Source organism: Lepisosteus oculatus, chromosome 24 (assembly GCF_040954835.1).
Source record: "Lepisosteus oculatus isolate fLepOcu1 chromosome 24, fLepOcu1.hap2, whole genome shotgun sequence".
Taxonomy (NCBI): domain Eukaryota; kingdom Metazoa; phylum Chordata; class Actinopteri; order Semionotiformes; family Lepisosteidae; genus Lepisosteus; species Lepisosteus oculatus.
Window position 1 is genome coordinate 8,532,856 of NC_090719.1, and position 22,361 is coordinate 8,555,216.

Below are 22,361 nucleotides of genomic sequence, written 5' to 3' on the forward strand. Positions count from 1 at the left end.
TTGAATTTTCTCTGGGTGTGCAAAACAATGTACAAAGGACCCTGTTGCCCTTCGCAGCCACTTTCCTCAGGCAGGTGAGCATTTAACAGCCAAGCTGAATTTTCAGAACAAAAAGCAGCACGAGACAGAGAAGGAACAGTCAGCCGAAACCCACCTGCTGTATTTATAGACTGGGGAAAATGTTCAGTGACTAGGACTATCCTGAATTTTTAGCTTTTATTATGATTTCTAATGGCTAAATAAAAAGGGAATGAGGAGGTTTTCAAAAGGTTTTCCATTGCCCGATCATCTTGCCTTGAAAAGCTCGCTTTCCTACAGTAGGAAGGGGAGAGTTGTCAGAGGGAAGAGAAATTTAATAAAAGCTGATGAGAGAGAGATGAGCTGGGGGCAAGCAAAACTGTGTTACTGTCTTCCAACAGCACACTCGAGTGTCCACCCTTCACTGTTCCTTCATGCTTTACAGCAGAGGAGATAGTTCAATCCATTATTAAATGGCACTGAAATGAGAACGGGACATCAAATTTACATGAGCAATGTTTTCCCTTGAATACCAGGACTCATAATAAAGGTGAATTAAGCATCCAGCTGGAGAAGAGGAATATGATTAAAATATAACACTTAAATCACAGATTTGGAAGGTGAACAAACACAATTGACCTCAAATATTCTACTAGGAGTGATGAATCAATTTGAAAGAGAATGCTAATTTCGAGGTATAATTTTGTTAACTGTAGCTCATAGATGGTATCATTATGAATATAGCAACCAGCAGTTCAATAATTACAATATTTCCTGTACAAAGCTCACTCCAAACATTAATCGCTTTAACAAAAAAAATGCAAGCTGGACAAAACCTTCCACTGAACTTCACGAAAAATACATTCTTGAGTCTCCACAATGATACTATACATTTGTTCTGCTCTCTTGTATAAATACAGAGATTTACATAAAATCTGTCCATAACTAAAACACCTTCCCATTTTCCATTGTTTGCATTTTGGGAGTTCCAATCAAAGCAAACAAAATACTACGATATATGCAATTAGCACTGTTCCACAATCTCTTTAAAAAAAACACGTTAAATGTACAGTATGTGTGTGGTTTCTCATAAAAAACAGATACTTCTTCAGCAACTTGCAAGAAGGCATCATACAAGAAGGTTTGACTGACTAGTTTTGTTCCCCTTCATTTACCGAGTGTGCTTATGACCACATTAATGGGCCTTTCTCTTTATCTGTTACCATTGCCCTCCAGGACAATCAAGTACTGTATATAGCCTGGTTCCTCAGTGTGTGCCCCTGTATACAGACTTCTTGGTCTTCACTTGTCAGTTGCAGCAGCTTTCTGGAATGCAGATACTATGGGACCTTTAGCCCTGCATTGTTCCTGATCTGGCAGAAAAGAGGCTGACTTAATTCTAGCACAGATATGATTGACCTACGCTGCACTCATAGATCTACTGACCATCCAAAACAGCACAGCATTCAGGTATTAAAGGAAGCAGAATGGTTTGATTTCCTTAGAATTCTAATTCAACTTAAATTGAACAACCAAAGAAAGGAAAAATAAAATAAAAGACTGCAATAGCACATAAGGTTGAGTCAATTCCACTTGGGTTTTGCTTTGTGGTACTTAAAATAAAAGATGATTAATGGGTATATTTATCATTATACACAAAGACAAAGTATTGAAAAGAGACAGCAGATACTGTAGGTGCCTCAGAGAGTGTTTTCACATCTGGCTTCAGAAACGCTCTTCATCTTTCCTTATTTTCTTAATAAAGAATTGCATATAGCAGTGTATAGCAGTGTATAGCAGTGTGTATAGCAGTTTTCATTTGCTTAATTCTTTGCATCACTCCACAACAAATTTACTGTATAAGATATATAAGTCAAAGCCTCTGTGGGAGTGGTAGAATGCTTTCAACTGTCAATCCCAAAGGGATTTTGCAGGGCTGACACAGCCTTGAGTAAATACACACGGAGATGAGCGTCACTTACAGATGTCTTAAAAGACGACTTAAATAGAACTGCAAGGAAGACAGAAAATAAAAGAATAACTTGAACCCATGAACAGCAAAAACAAGAAAGCAACTAAGGTTTTCGAGAAAGCAACTAAGGAATAATAATTTATAAGCTTAGAGATCTTACTGTTATTAATAAGTAAATACAAAGTGTCCTTGTGAACATTAGCTCCATCGAAGGAATGCAGTATACAACAAAAGCAAAACCTGTTTCATATACAGAAAGTTGAGTTAGGAAAAAGGTATGTGCGATCGTACAGTGACAGTTTCATGCCCTGTCTCAACTTTGACCCTTGCTTTTACTGTACAACATACAGTGCAGTACAGCACTTAGTAAGAGCTCTGCAATAGCTAGAAGTTTTCTGTATTTTTTTCCTTCCTAGTGCTAACTCAGTTCTATGACAACTGTTATTATCACATGCAAAACGGAAAAATGACAATACCACGACTGAAACTACATTGCTTTATGGAACAACACAACCTTGTGGGTAATGACCTTAATATCCAGGTTATCGCTCTGAGTTAAATGCACAGGTCTGATAACATCTTAAGTATCCCTACAGTGCTGAGAAACGAGTGCATGATGCTCTCAAACAGACCCCCCACCCACTTAAGCACATCCTGTAGTGAAAGGCAAGGAGGGTTGGTCAGCTCGCCAGAAAACAGGCTCTCCTACCTTTCATTGTCCACACTTCTGATGCCAGGTAAGATGTGCCTGAAGCTGCTGTTTCTGTCGAGCTTGGGCTGACTCTTTGTCCTTTTGATGGATCCCTTTAGCCGTCGGCTCAGAAACCCCTGTGAGGAGGCGGGGGGACGAGAAGAAGAATTAAATAAAAAAAAAAATCTTAACAACACCAAGCAAATCAGCAGTTCAAACTACGCTGGTCCCTTTTCTCGTTCTTCTTTCAGGTCCTTTCATCGGCGACTGCTTGAAGCAATGTGCATTGTTCTGAGCTCTGAAGATCCCCATCCAACATCTGCTCTTACTGCTCACACAGCCAAGTCGGCTACGTCGACGTGAGACTCCCCTAAGCCCTGGTTACCATGGAAACTATTGGCTGGCATTAAAAAAAAACAGACAAAAAGACAAGACTAGCATACAGCAAGTTCTGAGGAAGAACGGCGAGATTTAGCTCTGTTGGCTTGCAGAAGGGACATTCTTATCTAAAGCAGGCGCAGATTGATAGACCGCAATCATTTTTAAAGTGTGCCAATTCTGCCTGCGAACAACATCAAAAAACAAATGCAGTGAGAACATAATTCAGTTCTGAATCTGTTTGTAACGATGCCCTTCATTACACGAAGCGATGCAGAGATGCTGACAAGATCATTATTACAGCGGTGTACTGTAAACAATCAGATTGTTTACCTTTGTTCTGGCAATTATTGTGTTCTGACAAACTAACGTTAAAGGAGAATGTTGCAGCTCCATTAACCATTTTAATGTTTAAAAAGATGAAGCCAAGAGTATTAACCTGAAATATGTGATATACAGTATAAGCAAGAATTTCAAATAGTGCTAGACAGTACATTATCTGAGTTTTGTGTTAGTCTGCCTCAACTGGTGACTGACAGCAATTACTTTAGTGTGTTTGCTCCAATCTCCAGTGTTAGCTGAAACTAGCTTTGTCGCAAATTGAAAATATGAAATAAAGTATTAAAAAAATATTTTTTCAGTCATATATACAGTATGACTCATGTTTTCAGAAACACATTTTTCATTCTTCTGCTAAATAGATTTTTTGTCGCAGCTGTAAAATAGAAACAGTTTCTTTTTACAGAAGCCTCCAAAACCCCCCGATAACTTGGCATATTGGAATATGCTGTAAGAGTACTTGTAGAACCCTATTAGTTTCAATGGGTGATAGCAGCACCCCAGTGGAATCATCAAAGCCAATGAATGTGACTGTCAGGAACTGACTGACAGGACAAAAAAGAAAGGAGGTTTCACAAAATGGAAAAAGATGAGACACAAGATGTGAAACAGAGAAGCAGAAAGAAATGGGGTCACTGATAATGCAGATAAGGCCAGTTCTCATTTTCCTGTGATGGATGGCACAATTTGTCCTTCTTATGAAAAAAACACTACTCCTGTGACAAGCATTCTCATGCAGATATACACCACACTCAGGGGAACACTCCATTCAGCAAAAAAGCTCTCAGAAAATAAAGCAGGAGAAGCAATCTACCCTGTATATGTGCAGCAGTTTTGCAGTCTAGCATCTAATGCAAAAATTGTCTTCATATACTTGATCTGAATGATATTGTAGTTAGAAGATTTTTCTTAAATGCCTGACATACAACTATCGTTGACACTAACAAAATGTAGATTTCATATTGAGAAGGGTTTTTAGATTTGTGCATAGAACATGGGATTATGGAAGAAAACGGAATACATTTTGCTAACAGATTGGAAGATAGGAGGATAATGCACTTGCTGCGTTTGCTTAAAAAGGGAACTTACCACATTAACCATTTCAAGTACACATAAAACGTTCCAACATCACAAAAAAAGGCACAGTGTGTAGCCTTCAAGTTCAGAAATCTAGTTGCCAATTCTGCTGTGGGACATACTGTAACTCCTGATTTAAAGGTGAAGTGGACAGAGTGCAAGTTAGTAGAACACATGGTTTTGGCAAGGCAATAGTGCTGCATCGAGGTATTTATTTTTGCATTACTGATCTATAGAGCAGTGTATACTTTACAGTCACATTTATTTGTTCATGGATTTATTGACACACCCTGTCATACCCACATAATCTGCAGTGAAGGGAAATTAACATACAGAACAGTATGCTTCTGACTTTTTTTATACAGTGTGTACAGAAGCTAGTAAGGTCTTTTCACACAGTAACATCCTGTACTCTGCATTCCTAACATTAAACACCAGCTTTAACAGCACGTTTTGAATTACTCCTTCTTTAAGGACCTTTGGCTTTGTGATGGTTCCCATGGAAACAACACAATTCAGAAAGTATAATAAATCCTTCACATCATTAATATATACTGCAGAGAGGCTTTTTTCTGTTTATTTTAATGCAACACCTTTACAACATCACAACCACTGCAGCTTGCTTTGAAAATCCTTCTCCTTGCCAGCAAAACACTGCACTTCCATTCTGCCTTATGAAAATGCTTACTAAAGCAATTCTCCAGTTCCTGCAGTGTTTGCTTCTCATGTCTCCATTGCCTGGTAAAAACATTCTCTGAGATACCTTATGAAAAGGAGAAATGCCATCTATCTATCACTTAAAAGAGTTTTATGGGGCACCATTAAATACCACAGAAAAAAAGATAAATAAGCCTCTACCCTTAGAGAATTTATGTTAGCTAAGACATAATACTGTTCTTTGTCCGTGTCTCAATACCAGAAGAAAAACAAACATTTAATATTTCAACGTGGTTTTCAAAAACAGTCCCTTTAAGTTATGTAGCTTTTAGAATGCAGCACAGTCACCTTATCACTGCCGGAAATTAAATAAAAAATTACGTAACCCACCTCTCTTTTAACTGTACATTTGCAGTTAATTTTTACCCCCTTTTCTTTCTTTTTTAACCAGCTTTCCCTGCAGCCCCTAGCAGACTCCACCACAGGGAATCCTACAGTACATTCCTTCCTGAAGCCCACTGAGAAAAAACAATGCAGGGAAAAGAGCAGTGTTTAAGAGACAGACAATGTCAGAAATAAGGTAACCTTAATTTATAGGTAGGAGAAGGTGACCTTGAAAAAAAAAAAGACATTTTCATTGACTGATCAATACTGCCAGCAAAGCAGAATTTCCTTCTCTTCTTGTTTGTTCTCTCCTACTCAGAGGTTTTATGATAATCTGTGCAGTTAAGCTACACAAATGAAACACCTAATGATGTGGCAGAGTGCATGAAGAGTGTTATTAGCCGATGACTGAAGGAGCATTTCTTTGAAGAACCTTTTTTTGGTATTTTGATTGGGAGCAAAATAACTTTTTTTATACAATTGGAATTGCTGTATGAAAAAGCAGAGCTCCAGTGTATACTGTATGTGTCTTGTGTTTGCGGCCAGGGATTCGATTCTCCGTCTCTCAGGAACCTCCTGAGCCACATGCAGTAGTGCGCACGCACACACACACGGATGATCAAATCCAGTCGGTCAAAAGACCAGTCATGTAAACCAAGCTTCAGAGTGTTATGACAGCACAACTGGCTCACACAGATTGAACCCTGTTACATTTACATACCAGGGCTTTACTAATTTTATCCGTTATTACTATTACTACAGATGATCAGGTTTATCCATTCTAACTCCCCAAACTCTCAAAGGAAGCACTACTGTTTCCACAGACTACATTTTTCCCATTGAAAAAGAAGGAGACTATTTATTGGCTGTCCCTCGCAGTTCAGAACGACTGTCTTCCATGAACCTGAAGATGACTTGTAAGTCTAATATTTGGCTTGCACACCCATTGGCAGGTGGAGCAGGTGTTGTCCCCGGAGACATCTAATCTAAACAAATCTAAACAAGTGCTCTCACCTAGTATTGCTACTTCTTACTCACAGTTGTTGCTAATGACTAGTCCAAGCTTGGCGTCTTGCAATGACACAAACACATCTGATTGACTGGGCTCACCGTGGCTAAAAGGATGTTGGTACTGCATTAGAAGTCAATGAGTGTGTCCCCCAGGGTCTGCTCATACCCATGATGCTGGGGTGGGGGGCTATGGAGCCCAGAAGTGGTGTTGATGATGCAGTCAAATCCTTGTTGTATAAGGACTGCCACAGCTGTATGACTTTATGTGTCTTTTATGAAAACTTTATAGTTAATATAAAAAAAGATAAAAAAGCTTTCACGAAATTTCATTAGACTTTCATAAGGCTTACTTAATTATGCCGAAATATCTAAGTAACGAGTCTAAGGCCCTTTTTTATAAGTATCCATTTTAAATGAAATGCTGGGCTAAAAAAAACCTTTCACCAGAAAAACATTTAGCACTAAAATCCCTTTGATACTGTGTACAGTATGTTGTTTAAAGACTATATAACTTTACAATAAAACATGGCATGTGTATATTCTTATTTTAAAAGATCTTGCCTTGTTCACAAGGATTTAACACAGCTGCCCTGTATTTCCAGCTCTACATCCTGCAAAAATTCTGAACTCCTTCCACTTTGCGCGTCTGTCAGTGTCTCTCTAAAACTGCTCCCTTACACCATTTAAAAAAAACAAGATCTATAGGTAAATATAATTTGCTAAACAACAAAAATCACACTTTAGCTTTTTTATCCTATTCAAAAGACTTTTTCTAGACAGAGATAATTGCATCTAAAATACAACCATTTTCCCAGTTAGATGCTGTTTTAAGTGCCCCCCTCAGACAACAACTGTTTCCAGCTTGATATCAGCAAAAAGCATCAGAATGCATCCTTTCAGGTTGCTTTGTAGAGCCAGGAGAAGTCAGGATATTGATTGTGAAAGGTTCTGATAATGGCTTGTTAACTGGCAGCAGTGTATGCACTCAATAATTGGTAACGAGTTACTTAGCAGTTATTAATATTTTTTTTTTATCTACTCCTTTCTGTGAAAAAAACTGTTGTTGTGACCTTGCGTGTCAATATTTGATATGGCGACGGTAGCTCTATTTTCAACTAATGCACATAAAACCACTGTGTCTCATGAAGTGCAGTGTCATTACATTTCTAAAGTTCGGCTATATTCCATCAACATCTTCCTGTGTCCATCCAGGGAGCACAAAATTATAGTTTCATTTGACAAGATTGACAGGTTAAAATATTCAAACAGTTTTGGGGGTGTGGAGGGAGGTTATAGTATGCAAATTGTGAACACTTAAGAAATACTTAAGAAACACAATCTGAATCGTAATGTCAACACATTGACTATATCTACTGTACAACAGCTAGCTTTTTTGTGATCAAGAAAGGAGAGCTACCGATTTGTGTAAGGAGCAGAGAACTTGACCCCAAATTCAGATCTTGTTTAAATACATATTATATAAAAACAAAGCAATTCTGTCAGTTAGTATTAAGGTTAACAATGACAAAAGATCTTTGCAACAAATGGTTTTTGCCTTTTCTAATATCTTCTTTTTCAACCTTCTGTCTACGATACAGGTAGGCTGCTGCTGTATCAACGACATTTACAGTATAACTTGCAGAGTAACAGCTCTTTGTGTTGATGGAAGGCACTTCTGAATTTTGACACACAAATGGTGAATGCTTAATCTTTATTTTACACAACCAACTTTGGCCAGGTGTAAGCACCGACTAGAACACAATGCAGCATTTGTGATGGACAAGAGGCATTTTATTGCATTACCTCACTATTAGATTGTGAAACTTATTCAAATTACAGAATTACATGAAGTGCAGACCGGGGACAGATTTTTCTGCTGATGTAGAACACATTTTGATTGAAGTACAGAGTGAACACGTCTATGAAAGCAGGGTGTTTGTTATTTCTACCCAGGGAGGTGATACACTAACCTGGATTTTAAAAAAAGAATCTAAAGACCTATACTGTAAATTGGAAATCTCCCACTACAGCATCTATCACAGATGTGCATTGTATGTGACAATATAGTGTGTCACTATATGCTGCAGGTGTCCTAGAGCTCAACCTGACATGACACATTGGTAATTGAAGTTGACAACAGAGGTGTTTCGGAAGATGTTGCCACTACAGGAGCCTTGTATCTTGTCTGTGTACTTCCTGGCTTCAATGTCATCTTTTCAAGTTTCCTTTGATTTCTGTTCCATCAATAATAAATTCTTTGGATCAAAGAATGTAACTCATAATAAGAGCACACACATTTGAAGAGGATGTAAACTAAACGTACATTGTATTTCATTTGCCACTATACCAGCAACAATGGAAAAACAGTGCAAGCTTAAATGAATGACTGCAATGCATTACACATGCTGTTCAATGTCATTTTAACATCACAACATCCTTTGAGACTGAAGACCAGTCTTGTGCATTCCAACAGTCACATTAATTTGCTAGGCCAGTCACACATAGCTAGATAATTGTAATTCATGTGGTTCAATAACATAAACAGTTAAAAATTAGGAAATACTGTCGCAATAATATTCCATGACTGTTGAGAACCAATATGTTCATAGGCTGTCAAGAGCTGTGAAGGGACAGAAAGAGCGATTTTTCTTGTCCGTTAACTTGCTTCACTAAACTTTACAAGATCGAGAAAATGCAATCTGACCTGCTTACACAGTGGCAATTGATAAACAAGCATCTGATAAGGCAGAACATTTTCCTTAAGATACTTTTGGTGAAAGGTAGACAGAATTGGTCATCTATAATGATCAGCTTACATAGCCCCCTAGGCACTGCATCAATGTTTTCTATGTTCCTTTTAATGAATATTGGACTAGATGATTTCTTAGGAGATATGGTGGTGTGGTTAGCTGTGCAGCCTCACAGTTCTTGGGGTCTGGAGTTAATTCCAGACTGTGACATTCTGTGTGTGAAGAGCACACGTTCTCCGTATGGCCATGTTGGTTTCGTTTAGGTGTTCTGATCTCCTGCCACAGTCCAAATACATGCTGTGTGGGTTAATTGAAGTTTAACTTGCTGCCTGAATGCATGTGTGTGGCTGGTGATGGACTGGCATTCTGACCAGGATGTATGTCCAGGATGTATCCTGCCTTATGCCCACTGTCTGCTGGGTTAGACCCTGGTTATTATTAAGTGATTATTGAAAAGGGAAAGATTATATTGATAAATTATTTAGATCTTCAATGTACAGATAAAAATGCAGACACATAACTAAGTGTAATATGTCAACAAGACTATATTTTCAAGTCATATCACACCATACCTCCCAAAGTATATACAGTACATGGGATTGGATTGGTTTAAACAATCTGTGAGTCATTTGATTTTCATTGGTAGCACAAAATTCTTTCTCCTGTTCTATTTTCCTGCTCTAAGAGTGCTTGAACAATTGCTCGACTGAAGAAAAAAGAGAAGCTGCATGAGTGACATTGCAGATTCGACACACAGAATTGAACTTTAATGGACAGACCGGGCAGGATTTCAAGCAATGATCCCCAATAACCTTGACAGTCTTGGAAATCGAAGACCAAGGCTGGGGAAGAGCTGGTGAAGTTATTAACCCCTGAACCTATGTTATAATGTAACAGAGTGAGGCAGAAAATCTTTTACACTGTAGTCGTACTTTACTGTGTAATAGAGAATTGACTAAACAAGGTTAGGATTACCTACCATTTTGAGCAAGATGTGCTTGCTTTCCAAAACCCATACTTTCTGCATTGGTGCATTAATGCACTGTATCACCACATAGGAAGGGATGTACTAAGGACTGGTAACCTGATTATTCCTGCCTTAAATAATAATGGTAACATTACAATATGTTATTATATCATATTTACCACATTTTACCATCCATCCATTTTCTAACAATACAGCGTCCCAGGGGAGCCGGAGCCTATCCCAGCAACAGACCCAAGGTAGGATACATCCTGGACAGAACTCCAGTCCATCATAGGCCACACACAGACACAAATGTGCTTGCACTCATGCCAGGGCCAATTTACAGAAGCCAATTAACCAACCAGTATGTTCTGGATTGTGGAAAGAAACTGGAGCACCAGGAGGAAACCTATGCTAAGTGTGGAGTACTGTACACATAAACTCCACGTAGACATCACCCCAGGTCCAGAATTAAGCCCAGGGTCCCAGTGCTCCAAGGCAACAGTACTAAACACTGTGCCTCTATGCTGCTGACTCCATTTTAGCATGCGTTACACTTGCGCCATATATACTGTAAATGAGTGCAGAGGTAATGCGAATTGGGATTAGCTGTTCATTGTTTTTTAAGACATTTTGGGGAACAATTATTAGGAGATGCTCAGAAAATAGAGATGAACAGATTCTGTTATTTTGGTATCGAAAACCATAAACCAAAGCTTTACTCTAATTTATTAAGGTTCATTATGCAAATCATTCTGACCTGTTTGAGGAACTTACAACAAATATAACTAGAATGGTTTCATAAACTGTATAAGCTTTCATCTGAGATACAAACTATACATCAACAAATGCTTAAAAAAGACAGTGTAATTGTTACAGCAAAATATAAAGGTAATTACATCACAGCAGATCAAATATGCACAATTGTAGAATTAGCTGCACCAAATTACATCTTATATAATTTTTCAATGTGTCCTCCTCTACACCTCTTCACCTCTCCTTAATTTAAAGAATCTGTTTATTTCTTTAGTATTTTCTGAGCTGATGGCGCTCTGGTGATTTATGGATCACCAGGCACTTTTAACCCGAACTCTGTGTAGTTCACACAAGCCAGCCTAATTGGGACCTGCTCGGCACGCTGTGTTTGAGTCACCGCCGAACTGAATTGCTAACAAGTGCACACAAACCCGTAAAGAGGGACCAGCGAAATAATGTTGCCCCTCAGAAGGAAGGGAAGACGATAGTCTGAAAAGAAGGAAAAAAGCAAAAAAAAAATACAACAGGCAGAAGCAAACAGGAAACGAGTGGGTGATGGGGCGCAGGTCACAGGCAACAAAGAAGAGATGCGTAGTTAGTGCTAACTTCCGACGCCATCTTATCCAAGCAAAAACGACTGCAGAAAAAGCTGTGCTGCTCATTAGTTAAGCAAGAGAATTTGCTGGTACTCAATCACACCTGGCTAATGGCTGCCTGTAATGAGCTCGCAGTGCTTATCAGTTACCCGCGACCACTGATTGTACATGTGCAGTGTCCTCTAATCAGAGTACTGGGAGGCAAAAGCAGCTAGCCAGGGAAAAAATGCTATTATCATTCGGCTCCTCAGCCATTACAGGTATTCAGGATCTTTATCCACCCCACCATTTGGGGAGTGGATAAAGATCTGCCATAGGGTCTTGGCAAATCAGGGTTTCATACTCCACAATCACAGAGCAGTTAACTGTTCCTGAAACAACAGTTCAGTTGCAGAGGCTGAAATACCTGAGGATACCTCAAACCTGAGGATATACAGTATCCTGGTTCACCACTTATATACAGTATATTACATACCAAAGGAGATGGGAATCTAAGATTCCTTCTCTCTCAAATAGGCATATACTGTAGATCTCTGGTGATTTTGAAATATCAAACCCTGGACACACAATCCAATAAAGTATGAAAAAAGACAGAATTTCACATTTGGCAACATGACTTCCAGCACACAGTATGCTTATATACTGTACAGGTACATCTACGCAGAAATCAGTATCCACAGTGCTATACACTGAATATATCCTCAATTACTAGATGTACTTCCTTTAGCTTTGGGTTAAGATTAGTCCTATAGACCTTATTATGCAATTTTAATTAAACATCTCTTCAGCATGTGTAACTGTAATTGTTGCAGCCCTGTTACTTCACTCACCAAATCCGCAGCATATACAGTAGCTGTTGCTGGTGGAAAATAATTTCTTTGCAAAATGTATTAAATAAGCAAATGGATTTTGCACACTGAAAAATGTTATCAGCAAGTGTAATACATTTTGCAGCAGACAATTCTAAAAGGATCAACTGTAAAGGCCCCATTAGGATTCACATTTAAAATACCTTATCTGTTACCAATAAATAAGGCTGAAAACATTCACTCTTCTCAGAAATGATATAATACCCATGACTTCCTGACAGCAACCAAACATTATATGGACAGCACTGAGTATTTAATGATAATATGGTACATTTCTCTTTATGCTAGGCTACAGGAGGACACACATCCTACATATGAATTCAGATTTCAGGAAAACAGTTGGCACTGCTTACATTACAGGTCTGAAATTACAGTCATTTTTGCTTCCAGTTCTGCAATAAACAATTACCCGGACATTTCAATTAAAGGCAAAGACATGCAAGCCGTGGAAAGCTTTCCCAAAATGCTTTCAAAATGATGTCTTCAACCAGAGCAATGAAAGTGCTGTAATTTGAACAAGGTTGCACTAAAGCAAGCTGCATAAATAATGCTTTCCTTTCAGGTTATGGCAGTTCCTGGAAAACACTTTGGAAATCAGGCATAGAATCTTTGTGAAAAAACACAAGCCAACCAAAGCCCATTTAGGAATTGTGAGTTCATTAGAAACACATGCTTTTGTTTATGTTCAACGTTAACACGTTACTCCTACTGAAAAAATGGTTTCTCCAGATCTAATGGAAGTATGGTCTTTCAAAGGAAAAGGGATTTTTTTTATTAAGGAAACCAAACTATTGACACATGTATTGGTAATCACAAAAATTGCGTGAGAGGGACACAAGAATCCAAGAGCACAAATGGGAATGAGGACATCTGTTTATGGTGTGGAATAGGAGGCACATCTTCACAAAGGGTGGAAGGAATCTGGAACAAACTAGACAGTAGACAGACACAGTATGGAAGGTGATGTCCTTGATCTTTCAAGAAACACCTGTAAAGGATCCACTGATAAATAAGCTGCCAGCAACAAATCAAGCAACATGGGCTGAGCAGCCCCTTCTCACTTGTAGTATTTCTTCTGTGATCACTGCGATTTAAGAAAGAGGGAAGGATTAGCCTCCTGAAGAAAACAAAAAAACAAAAACAAAAAAACAAGCTTCAGAGAACAGGAGGTCCTCAAGTTCAAGATCGAGCAATTACAATCTTCAAAAGGCACAAAGTGGTAGTGTCAGCTGTTAGGTTGTTTTCTCACATAAAGAAACAATATCTGCAATTCTATCCCCCCCAGCAAATTAAGCATATCCACACAGGTTCTGAAGTTTCCTTGTAGAGGTCTTTGAGACTTACTTTAGTTTGAGCAAAACCATCCAACCCGTGACCTGCGTCATACTGAAGTGTAATACAGAATATGTAAGAGCTCTCCTGTTGGACTTCTTAGCCTTTTACATTGAAAGGAAGTCAAGAGACAACATTATCTCCAACCTAAAGCAAACTATGTCCCCGCCTCCCTGCTCTGGAAACCTGGGTCTGAATTTGAAAAGTATGTGAAAGGAAAGCTGTTTTGACAGATTCGGCTCAGTGCCTAGAGGATCACGGTGCATGTCACAATTAGACAGCTTGAAAAAAAAGAAGAGGAAAGAGGAGAAAGGTGAAAAAAGCTCCCATGTCAGTTTCCTGCTTAAAAGTGGTCAGTTTTGGACGTATGTGTCAAGATACACAGCTGGGTTGGCACAGCTCGGGGACTGATCACTACAAGACATTTTCAGAGACATAGACCCTGCACAGAAAGCCCTGAACAGCTGAAAGAGAGGAGGGAGGATACTATTCCAGAAACTGTAGCCTCGGCAATTCTCCATACCAGTGCCAATCCTGAATACAAATAATTGATGGTTTGTTTTATATCATACATAAATAGTGTAGAATCAGGAAAATATCTAGCTTGTCTTTATAAATAAAGATCAAATGTCATGCACTTAAGTCGTCTTCAAGTGCCACATTAAAGACAGCTGGAGGCCAGCAATGGTCTGAATAGCATGTACTGAAAAAAAAATTAGAGGGAAACATGTTTCAGATGACTGAAAGTGCACCCTAAGCCTTCTTCAGTGAAGGATGCAAACAAGGACCAAATAATCATATTCATGGGGATTAAATGAACCTCTATTAAATATTCATTACAGTTTTTTCCCATTACCTTCTATTTGTTGCTGAATAGAAAGTGCAAATCAAGAGCTTCACAATACTTTGGTCCAAATGTAATTGCTGTCAGGGTGCAGCCATCCACATGGAAAGGATTACAATGACAATACACTCTCTCTCCTTTCCTGTACCTGAAAGTACAGTATATATTGTAGCTTTGGGGTATTATTGTGCTTTTTCTTTAATTCTATTCCCGCGGACTTATTCAATAGTTCCTTCACAAAGTTCTTTACTGCAGTTCTTTTGTGAAGGAAAAGAAAACATTTGAGTAATGGCACTTCTTTGTCCAAGGAAAACCGAAACACATTCCGGACACTTTGCATTAGAATGTCATGAGTGTTACTGAATGTGGAGATGACAAAAAAACATTTTACATCAGTAATGAACTAAGTATGTCATACAAAAATAAGTTTTTGATTTAAAAAAAATAGATTTTACACTCAATATGAAATCCCCAATTGTTTCTATCTCACTTTCCTCATCTCAAGTACAGTATGCCTTCAATTACCATGAGATGGTATAACCATGAACTGTTTTTTTAGCTAAGGTGGACCGGACAGTATAAGATCTGTCAGGTTACTATAGAATAGCTAATCAAACCCAACATACATAATAACAATTATTTATAATTGCTTACACTTATATAGCACTTTTCTGGACACTCTACTCAAAGTGCTTTACAGGTAATGGGGACTCCCCTCCACCACCACCAATGTGCAGCCCCACCTGGATGATGCGACAGCAGCCATAGTGCACCGGTATGCTCACCATACATCAGCTATTAGTGGGGAGGGGAGCAGAGTAATTAAGCCAATTCATAGAAGGCGATTATTAGGAGGCCATGACTGGTAAAGGCCAATGGGAAATTTGGCCAGGAAGCCGGTGTTACATCCCTACTCTTTTCCAGAAGCACCCTGGGATTTTTAATGACCACAGAGAGTCAGGACCTCATATTACGTCTCATATGAAGGACGGTGCCTGTTTGTTTACAGTATAGTGTACCCGTCACTATACTGGGACATTAGGACCCACATGGACCGCAGGGTGAGCGTCCCCTGCTGGCCCCACTAATATCTTTGGGAGGTTGGGATTAACCAGAGCACCCTAAGGAAATACACATAAACAAAGGAAAAATGTGCCAACTCCACTCAGACAGCATCTAAGCCTGGCATTAAAGCCAGGGCCCAGGAAAAGGGAGGCACTGGTATTAACTGCCATGTACAGTACTTTTATCGTGTTCTATCTCATAGTTAAGATTGCTGCAGTGCTTCTAAACCTTTTCTGTCCAATGACTACACATCAATAGAAACATTTTGCGCCATGCTCCTCTCCCCACAAATACTGCACAGCACGTCACTGACTCCACATTTTAATATTAAGATTATAAAAAAATTTCAGTTAAAAAATTCAATACTTATTCTGGGTTTACCTCAAAGTGCACAGCCACCTTAACCATGAACTAATGACAGCAACACTCTGAGCTCCTACTCTGCCACTCTCAGATGTTGTATTTTTGTTCTTTATGTCTGACAAACTCAAAATCTTAATTAATCCCACATTCCATTGACACACCACAAAGCTAAAAAAACATTCATCTTTAATTCATTTCAAATACATTATTACATTTTTTAACCATGTTACTCTCATGTCAACAGTTTATCATAAATGCCCTCTACAAACAGAGGGTTAGGAATGCCAAAAGCATTATAAAGTATGTGGCACACCACCTCCACTGTGAATTTACAGTACTCCAATCTGTGTAAACTTTTCAAACCTTCACTGAACTGCTCTGTGAATTCATTGTTATTCTGATTCTGGCAAGCAATTTGTGAACTGTAAACACTGCTAACCTTTCTGAATTCAAGTAAATGAAAGATGGGAAACTAGTCATGTTTGAAGATCATACCAATTTAGGAGGATTAGCAAACACTATAGAATTAGAAAATGAAATTCAAAATATTTTGATGAAATTAAAAAATTGTAAAGCATGTGAATGACAAGGGAGGGTACTTTGAGGTACCCTGATTTTTTTTACTGGAATTGTGCCCCAGGACAAAACTATTTTATTTCAATTAAGGATACCAGCTCCCCATGAGAAAACAGTCAAACTGTTTTGAGACAGTGATTTTAAATGCTGGGGCAAAGCCCTTGGAACTCTATTATATACAGTACATTGAAGATTCCTTTTCCCTAGACGTTTTGTTATTGTAAACAGTACAGAAATGTATTAAAATAGTTTAAGAAAATGTATTGTCTGTATTCCGTCATTTCAGGTTTCACCCAGTCCCATAAAGATTCAATGAGTACCAGAGATTCTCTATAAGAAGCAGGAATCACTCCATTACCACTACACCACAATATTTACAACAAAATCTTTTTCATTTATTATATTACATACTGTATAATATGCTGTTTTTATTGCGTTTCTCAGTAATTTTGTACTTGTTTTCATTCAGCAGTTTGTATTTCTATTGTTTTAATTTTTAAACACTTTAGATTCTTCATTTGGTTTTCCTCTACAAGCAATTACAACATCAGTAATCTTATTTATGATTTCTTGTTTACACTACATACTGTATATTCATAAATTATATAATGTTTCTTTGCAGTTTTTGAAACTTAATGTCAAATAAGACCAATACTGAAAACTTCGTAAAATGGAAAAATGCACAACCTTGAAAATTGGTGCCAGTGCATTAGAAAAAAATGTGACCAAGACTAAAGAGGTTCTTTTCAATTTTAAAACTCACAACGTGAAATCTTTGTAGACATTAAAACTCAATGGTCAGTCTCAGAGGTCGTGGAGAGTTTTAAATATCTGGGAACACATAGTGACCAAAGGCTGAGTTACACTGAGAATATAGACAGATGTTTTTAAGAAAGCAAATCAGAGGCTGTTTCTAATTCAAAGACTATAGAACTTTATGTTAGTCAAAATGTCCTAGAGATGGCATATACAAGTAAAAGCCTTGTTAAGGGCATCCTGGCATTTATCATGACAGTTTTGTATGGAAACCTGGGGATTGTGAAAATAGCAGGTAAAATAATTTGGAAATAGCAGCCCCAGCTCAGCAATTATATCACAATATACAGTAGGTCTCAGAAACATCATAGCTGAATCCAGCCGTACCCTCCATTCTCAGTTTATAATGTTCCCATCAGGGAGACAGTATAGTGTACCAAATTAAAATAAAAATATTTATAAGAAGTCACCTCTGCAATAAAAGTGCTCAATAAATGTACAGTATGTACTGTAAATGTAGTTTTTGTAGTTTTGTGGGTTGCTTGTGTGTTTTGTACTTTTATGGGAGAAGCCAAAGACAAATTTCCACAGTAGTGGGCAATAAAGTACCGTATCTAAGCAATGCTTGTACAGTAGTTTTTAGCTTGTGGCACTAAATACACGAACTAAGAAACTACTTCTCCCACTTTCCTGCATATTCAGTCGTCCAATCAGTGACGGACCACTGCGATAAGTGTAACGTATATAGGAAGAAAAGTCCCATTTTCCCATTGCAAAAACATTAAAACTGTACCTGTTTAGTATTACTGTACAACCAGTGACATTACTGGTACAACATGTGTATGGTTTGCAATAGTAGGTAGCAAACAGTAGAATCACAATTATATTTGCCTTTGTATTAACAGATACACTTTATTTTGCCACTGAAATATAGACAATATACAGTAATTACAACATTTTTAATCACTTTATGAAAAAAAACAATGATTAATTCCTGTATATAGTCTAAAGTGTTTATAAAACAGGTAATTTTATTATCATTGCTAGATTGAAATAAATCGTGGTTGGAATTGTCACAATGGTAATGACGTTGCAAAGGGATTTACGTACTGTACAACGTTGTTTGAGCAATTGTTTGCTGTTATTGTATGAGGGGGCCCAGCTAGTTTTGTTGGTAGAGCATGAGACTCATAATCTCAGGGTAGTGGGTTTGTGTCCAACTTCGGGCACCAGGACCTCCATGTTGGAGATTGGGCACAAGGCTAGCAACCCTGTTCCCCCCAAAAAAACTAATGTTATGGTAACAGTAACAGGATGTTGCTGCCCCTACATGCCAGAAGGCATAATGGGCAAACATCCATCCATTGTATGATCAGTGCATGAAAGCAGTAACACTTACAGGTTAATCCACATTTAATTTTGGTTCGCCATTTCGCACCTATTTGCCTGTCAACTACACACAGCTACAGTGTATTCGGCAATAATTCCAACCTTTTTGTGCACTTTAAAAGGCTGGATCTGCTGGTAAAGTCTGCAGCTGAACTGATATTTCTCGAGTGAAAGAATTTGAACTGTGCAATTAAAACAATTAACTTAAGCTTTTACAGCTTGTGTTTATCCACCAAAATAACATTTCAACATACAGTATGCCATATAAATAAATATTTAGAATATTTTATTGCCAAAAATGGCTGTCACTCTCACTGCTATGATATATGGGTGACTTATCAGCACAACATTACGGCACATTTCTGTTTGTCATCAGCGTGAGACATGGGACTGTTATCTACTGTATCTCTGACAGTCATATTTTTTTAGTGATAATCGGAGGACGCATAATTCATAAATGCTGGAGATGCATGTGTAAAAAAGACTCTTTTTAATTAACTTGAAAGTTTGGGGATTGTTGGAAGATTATCTTGTCTTTTTAAAAATAAGTGCAATCCACTAAAAGGGTATCTACACAATTGGGACAGACTGCAGTCTCCTACAACAGAATAATTAAAAATTACCACTTAACTATCTGTAATATAAATACTGTATTTATATATTATATAATACTAATTCCCCACTGAAACTTTACGCACAGGCTAAACTGCAAGTGAACTCTAGACATCAGTTAGCTTCTCAAGGTTTTCAACTGTCCGAATCACTGAACAGACCTATGGATTTTGCCAAAGAGTGCTCTATAAATATCCAAAGGTATGATTAAGCAGAAGTATTCTGCAGAATTCTTTTGTACTGCATTAGACTTGAATCTTGACCAAAATTAAACAATGCCAGGGTTGACATGAACAGGCCACTATCTACTATCTCTGACATTGTTTTGCATTCATTGCAGAAAAATCATTACTTTGCAGTTCTGTTTTAATAGAGAGAAACCAAATGACAAACGGAAGTAACCTAATTAATATGAATATAGTATATTGAATGAGATATTTGGATATTTAAACATCAGTGTCTAATACTAAGAATGAATGTAGTAAGCAGCTCCACATGAGTTGCATTGAAGTACAGCAGTTGTTTGCTCACATACTGTAACTATCTCAAAATGATTTCTTGTTGTGCAACATGTCTCATTGTGTAACACACAGAAATGGCTAGTCACATAACTTGTTTCTGATTATTTAATGAGTGTCTCCCACCCTCTTACAGTTGTCTGTTAGAAAACGTATTTCTAAATTATATTAATGCACATTCATATAATGTATACACAAACTAATATACAGGTCTACATACAGTACACAAACATTTCAGCTAATAAGAAATGATGAGAGGTTTCAATTTACTTTTGCAACGTCCACAGCCTTTATAATTGGGAGCAAGTTCATCTTACATCAGGCAAATGGGATCTTGAGTGCTTGAGCGAAACATTGTTAGACTCCAGCACGATTCCACCTCCAGACTACACAGCATTTTAAACTAAGTATTCTAAGCATGAGAAAGTCTCCTACCCGCCTTTTAAGTCACACTGTCTATATGCAGTGCTGCTCCTTGAGAAACATACTGCGGAGGCGATTCTGAAGCACATGTCAACCCCAGGATCTATGCAGAAGCATTTTCCTCCTCTTTAAAAATGGAGTTTTCAGTGTAAAAAAAATCTCCTTTCGAGTAGCACAAACTAGTCCCGAAAGAATAAGCAATCACAAATTTAAATGCCTTATTACAGAGTATTATCTGTTTTCTTTTGTAAAAAGCATATGCAACTGAAACCTTCTCCCTCGTGTAAGAGATTTGTTTCAAGGATATGCTGTAGCTTTTATGTACCAGTGCTTAAATTCTAATTTACCATGGAGTGCTCAGAAACTGTGTTGGATCAAATAGTGGCAAACAATAGATTATTACCCATGAGTCTTTAAAGGCATTTTTACATGTTGATAATAGCTCATTTATTTTCCACTGGGAGAATCAAAGAGACAAATAAGTGCTTTAGAGAACTGGGCTGACTTCCACAAAAATATGCTTGTTTCTTCCATTCGGGGAGGTTAAAAAACTGTTACTGGTATTACATTCTCTAATTTAATTACAACAAGAGCACTTACCATATTATTCAGTCAACAAGAGTGAAAAGTCCTAATTGGCTTTCATGCAGAAAAGCAAGTCTGTGTGGGAAGACAAGCAAATTGGAGCTACTTGATTCTGATTAAAGGTGGGCAACCAAAGGATGCCCTCCACTGGCCTCTGAAGGTTCCAAGCAGTGGCTAAACAGACGTTACAAAATATAAAACATCCTCTTCCTGTCTATTTCACCAGTAGGCAGACACTTACATAATGTGAAAGAAAAGTGGTAAAATCATGAATTGAATGCTACCATCTATCCACTACATTGATTTGATGTTGTCTGTGCTCAGGAGTGAAACAAACAGAGCTAGAGCTAAATTTCCTTTCTTATTTGCATGCTTAATTATATTTTAGTTCTGCAAAACAGGATTTGAGTCTGCAAACTCACCTGAGTGAGGTGGGTGCCAGGAAGTAGGACACAATGACGTACCATAGGCCAGCTGGTATAGTTGGTACAGTATGGTGGCATTTCAAACTGGTCAGTCAGAACAGAAGGGAGAAACCGGCAAATATAATTAAACCTGATAATACAACGAAGAACCTAAAAAAAATCCTCAGCTGTCCAGTGACTAAATTTTAAAACCAGCTGTTTTTTGTACTATCCTTTTTTTCTATTTTATCCTGAGATTTTCACCAGGACTTCCAACAGAATCATCTATTAAAGTGGAAACATGTTGCAGATGCATGTGTTAGATGTACAGTATGTGTGATTCACCCCTGGATTGCACTGAAAGGGAGAAACTGGGGTTGGTGTTGCTTGGTACAGTAAATACTGAAAAGACCAGTCTTCATGTTTCATTTACGCCATAGTCAAACATGTACATTCCCATAATAATGGACGCAAATTATTGGATATCTCCCAGAATGTTTGACCGTAGTATCCTAAGTCATCTATAATGATGAAAATGAATTCACTACATTGGTATCAATGCATTCCACTTCATTGCAATGTACCATCGGTAGAATATTCCACTGTGTACTGTACAGTACATGCTATACTTGCATGGGCATTCATGTAAAAAGGATACAGTTGTGGTTTACTCCCTGTTTCTTCTAAAGAACAATCTACTGAAATGCAAGAACTTCAGAGATAATGTAGTGAGAGAATCATCTGGGCAATTTAACAAGAGCGCTCTTAAATACGATCACAGCTGTCAGTGACCTTTATTTTGAAAATCCTTCTTTCACATCCAATCTTCTGAAAGAAGCAATGAGGCACTCCAAATTAAATTAAATTAGGCCTTTGTTTTTTTTTTTCAAACCTTCCTAAAAACACTGACAACTTCCAATTGAGCTAAATGACATTATGAGGATATTAGCAGTTAGCCAGTAAGGGTTTGCAGCTGTTTACAAACATCTCCTGGGCTTTTTGAAACATAACCAAGACGACTAGCTTCAG

The 22,361-nt window shown here is 37.9% G+C and overlaps 1 protein-coding gene across 8 annotated transcripts in view; it reads right to left on the reverse strand.

Annotated features, from left to right (window-relative positions):
* Positions 1-22,361, reverse strand: part of LOC102689900 (disabled homolog 2-interacting protein) — a 365,385-nt gene that overhangs the window by 137,468 nt on the left and 205,556 nt on the right. For all 8 annotated transcript variants that reach the window (XM_015366894.2, XM_015366893.2, XM_015366892.2 and 5 more), the window contains one exon: positions 2,700-2,818. In XM_015366894.2, the coding sequence (XP_015222380.2) occupies positions 2,700-2,818 (119 nt within the window). The remainder of the gene's footprint in view (positions 1-2,699; positions 2,819-22,361) is intronic.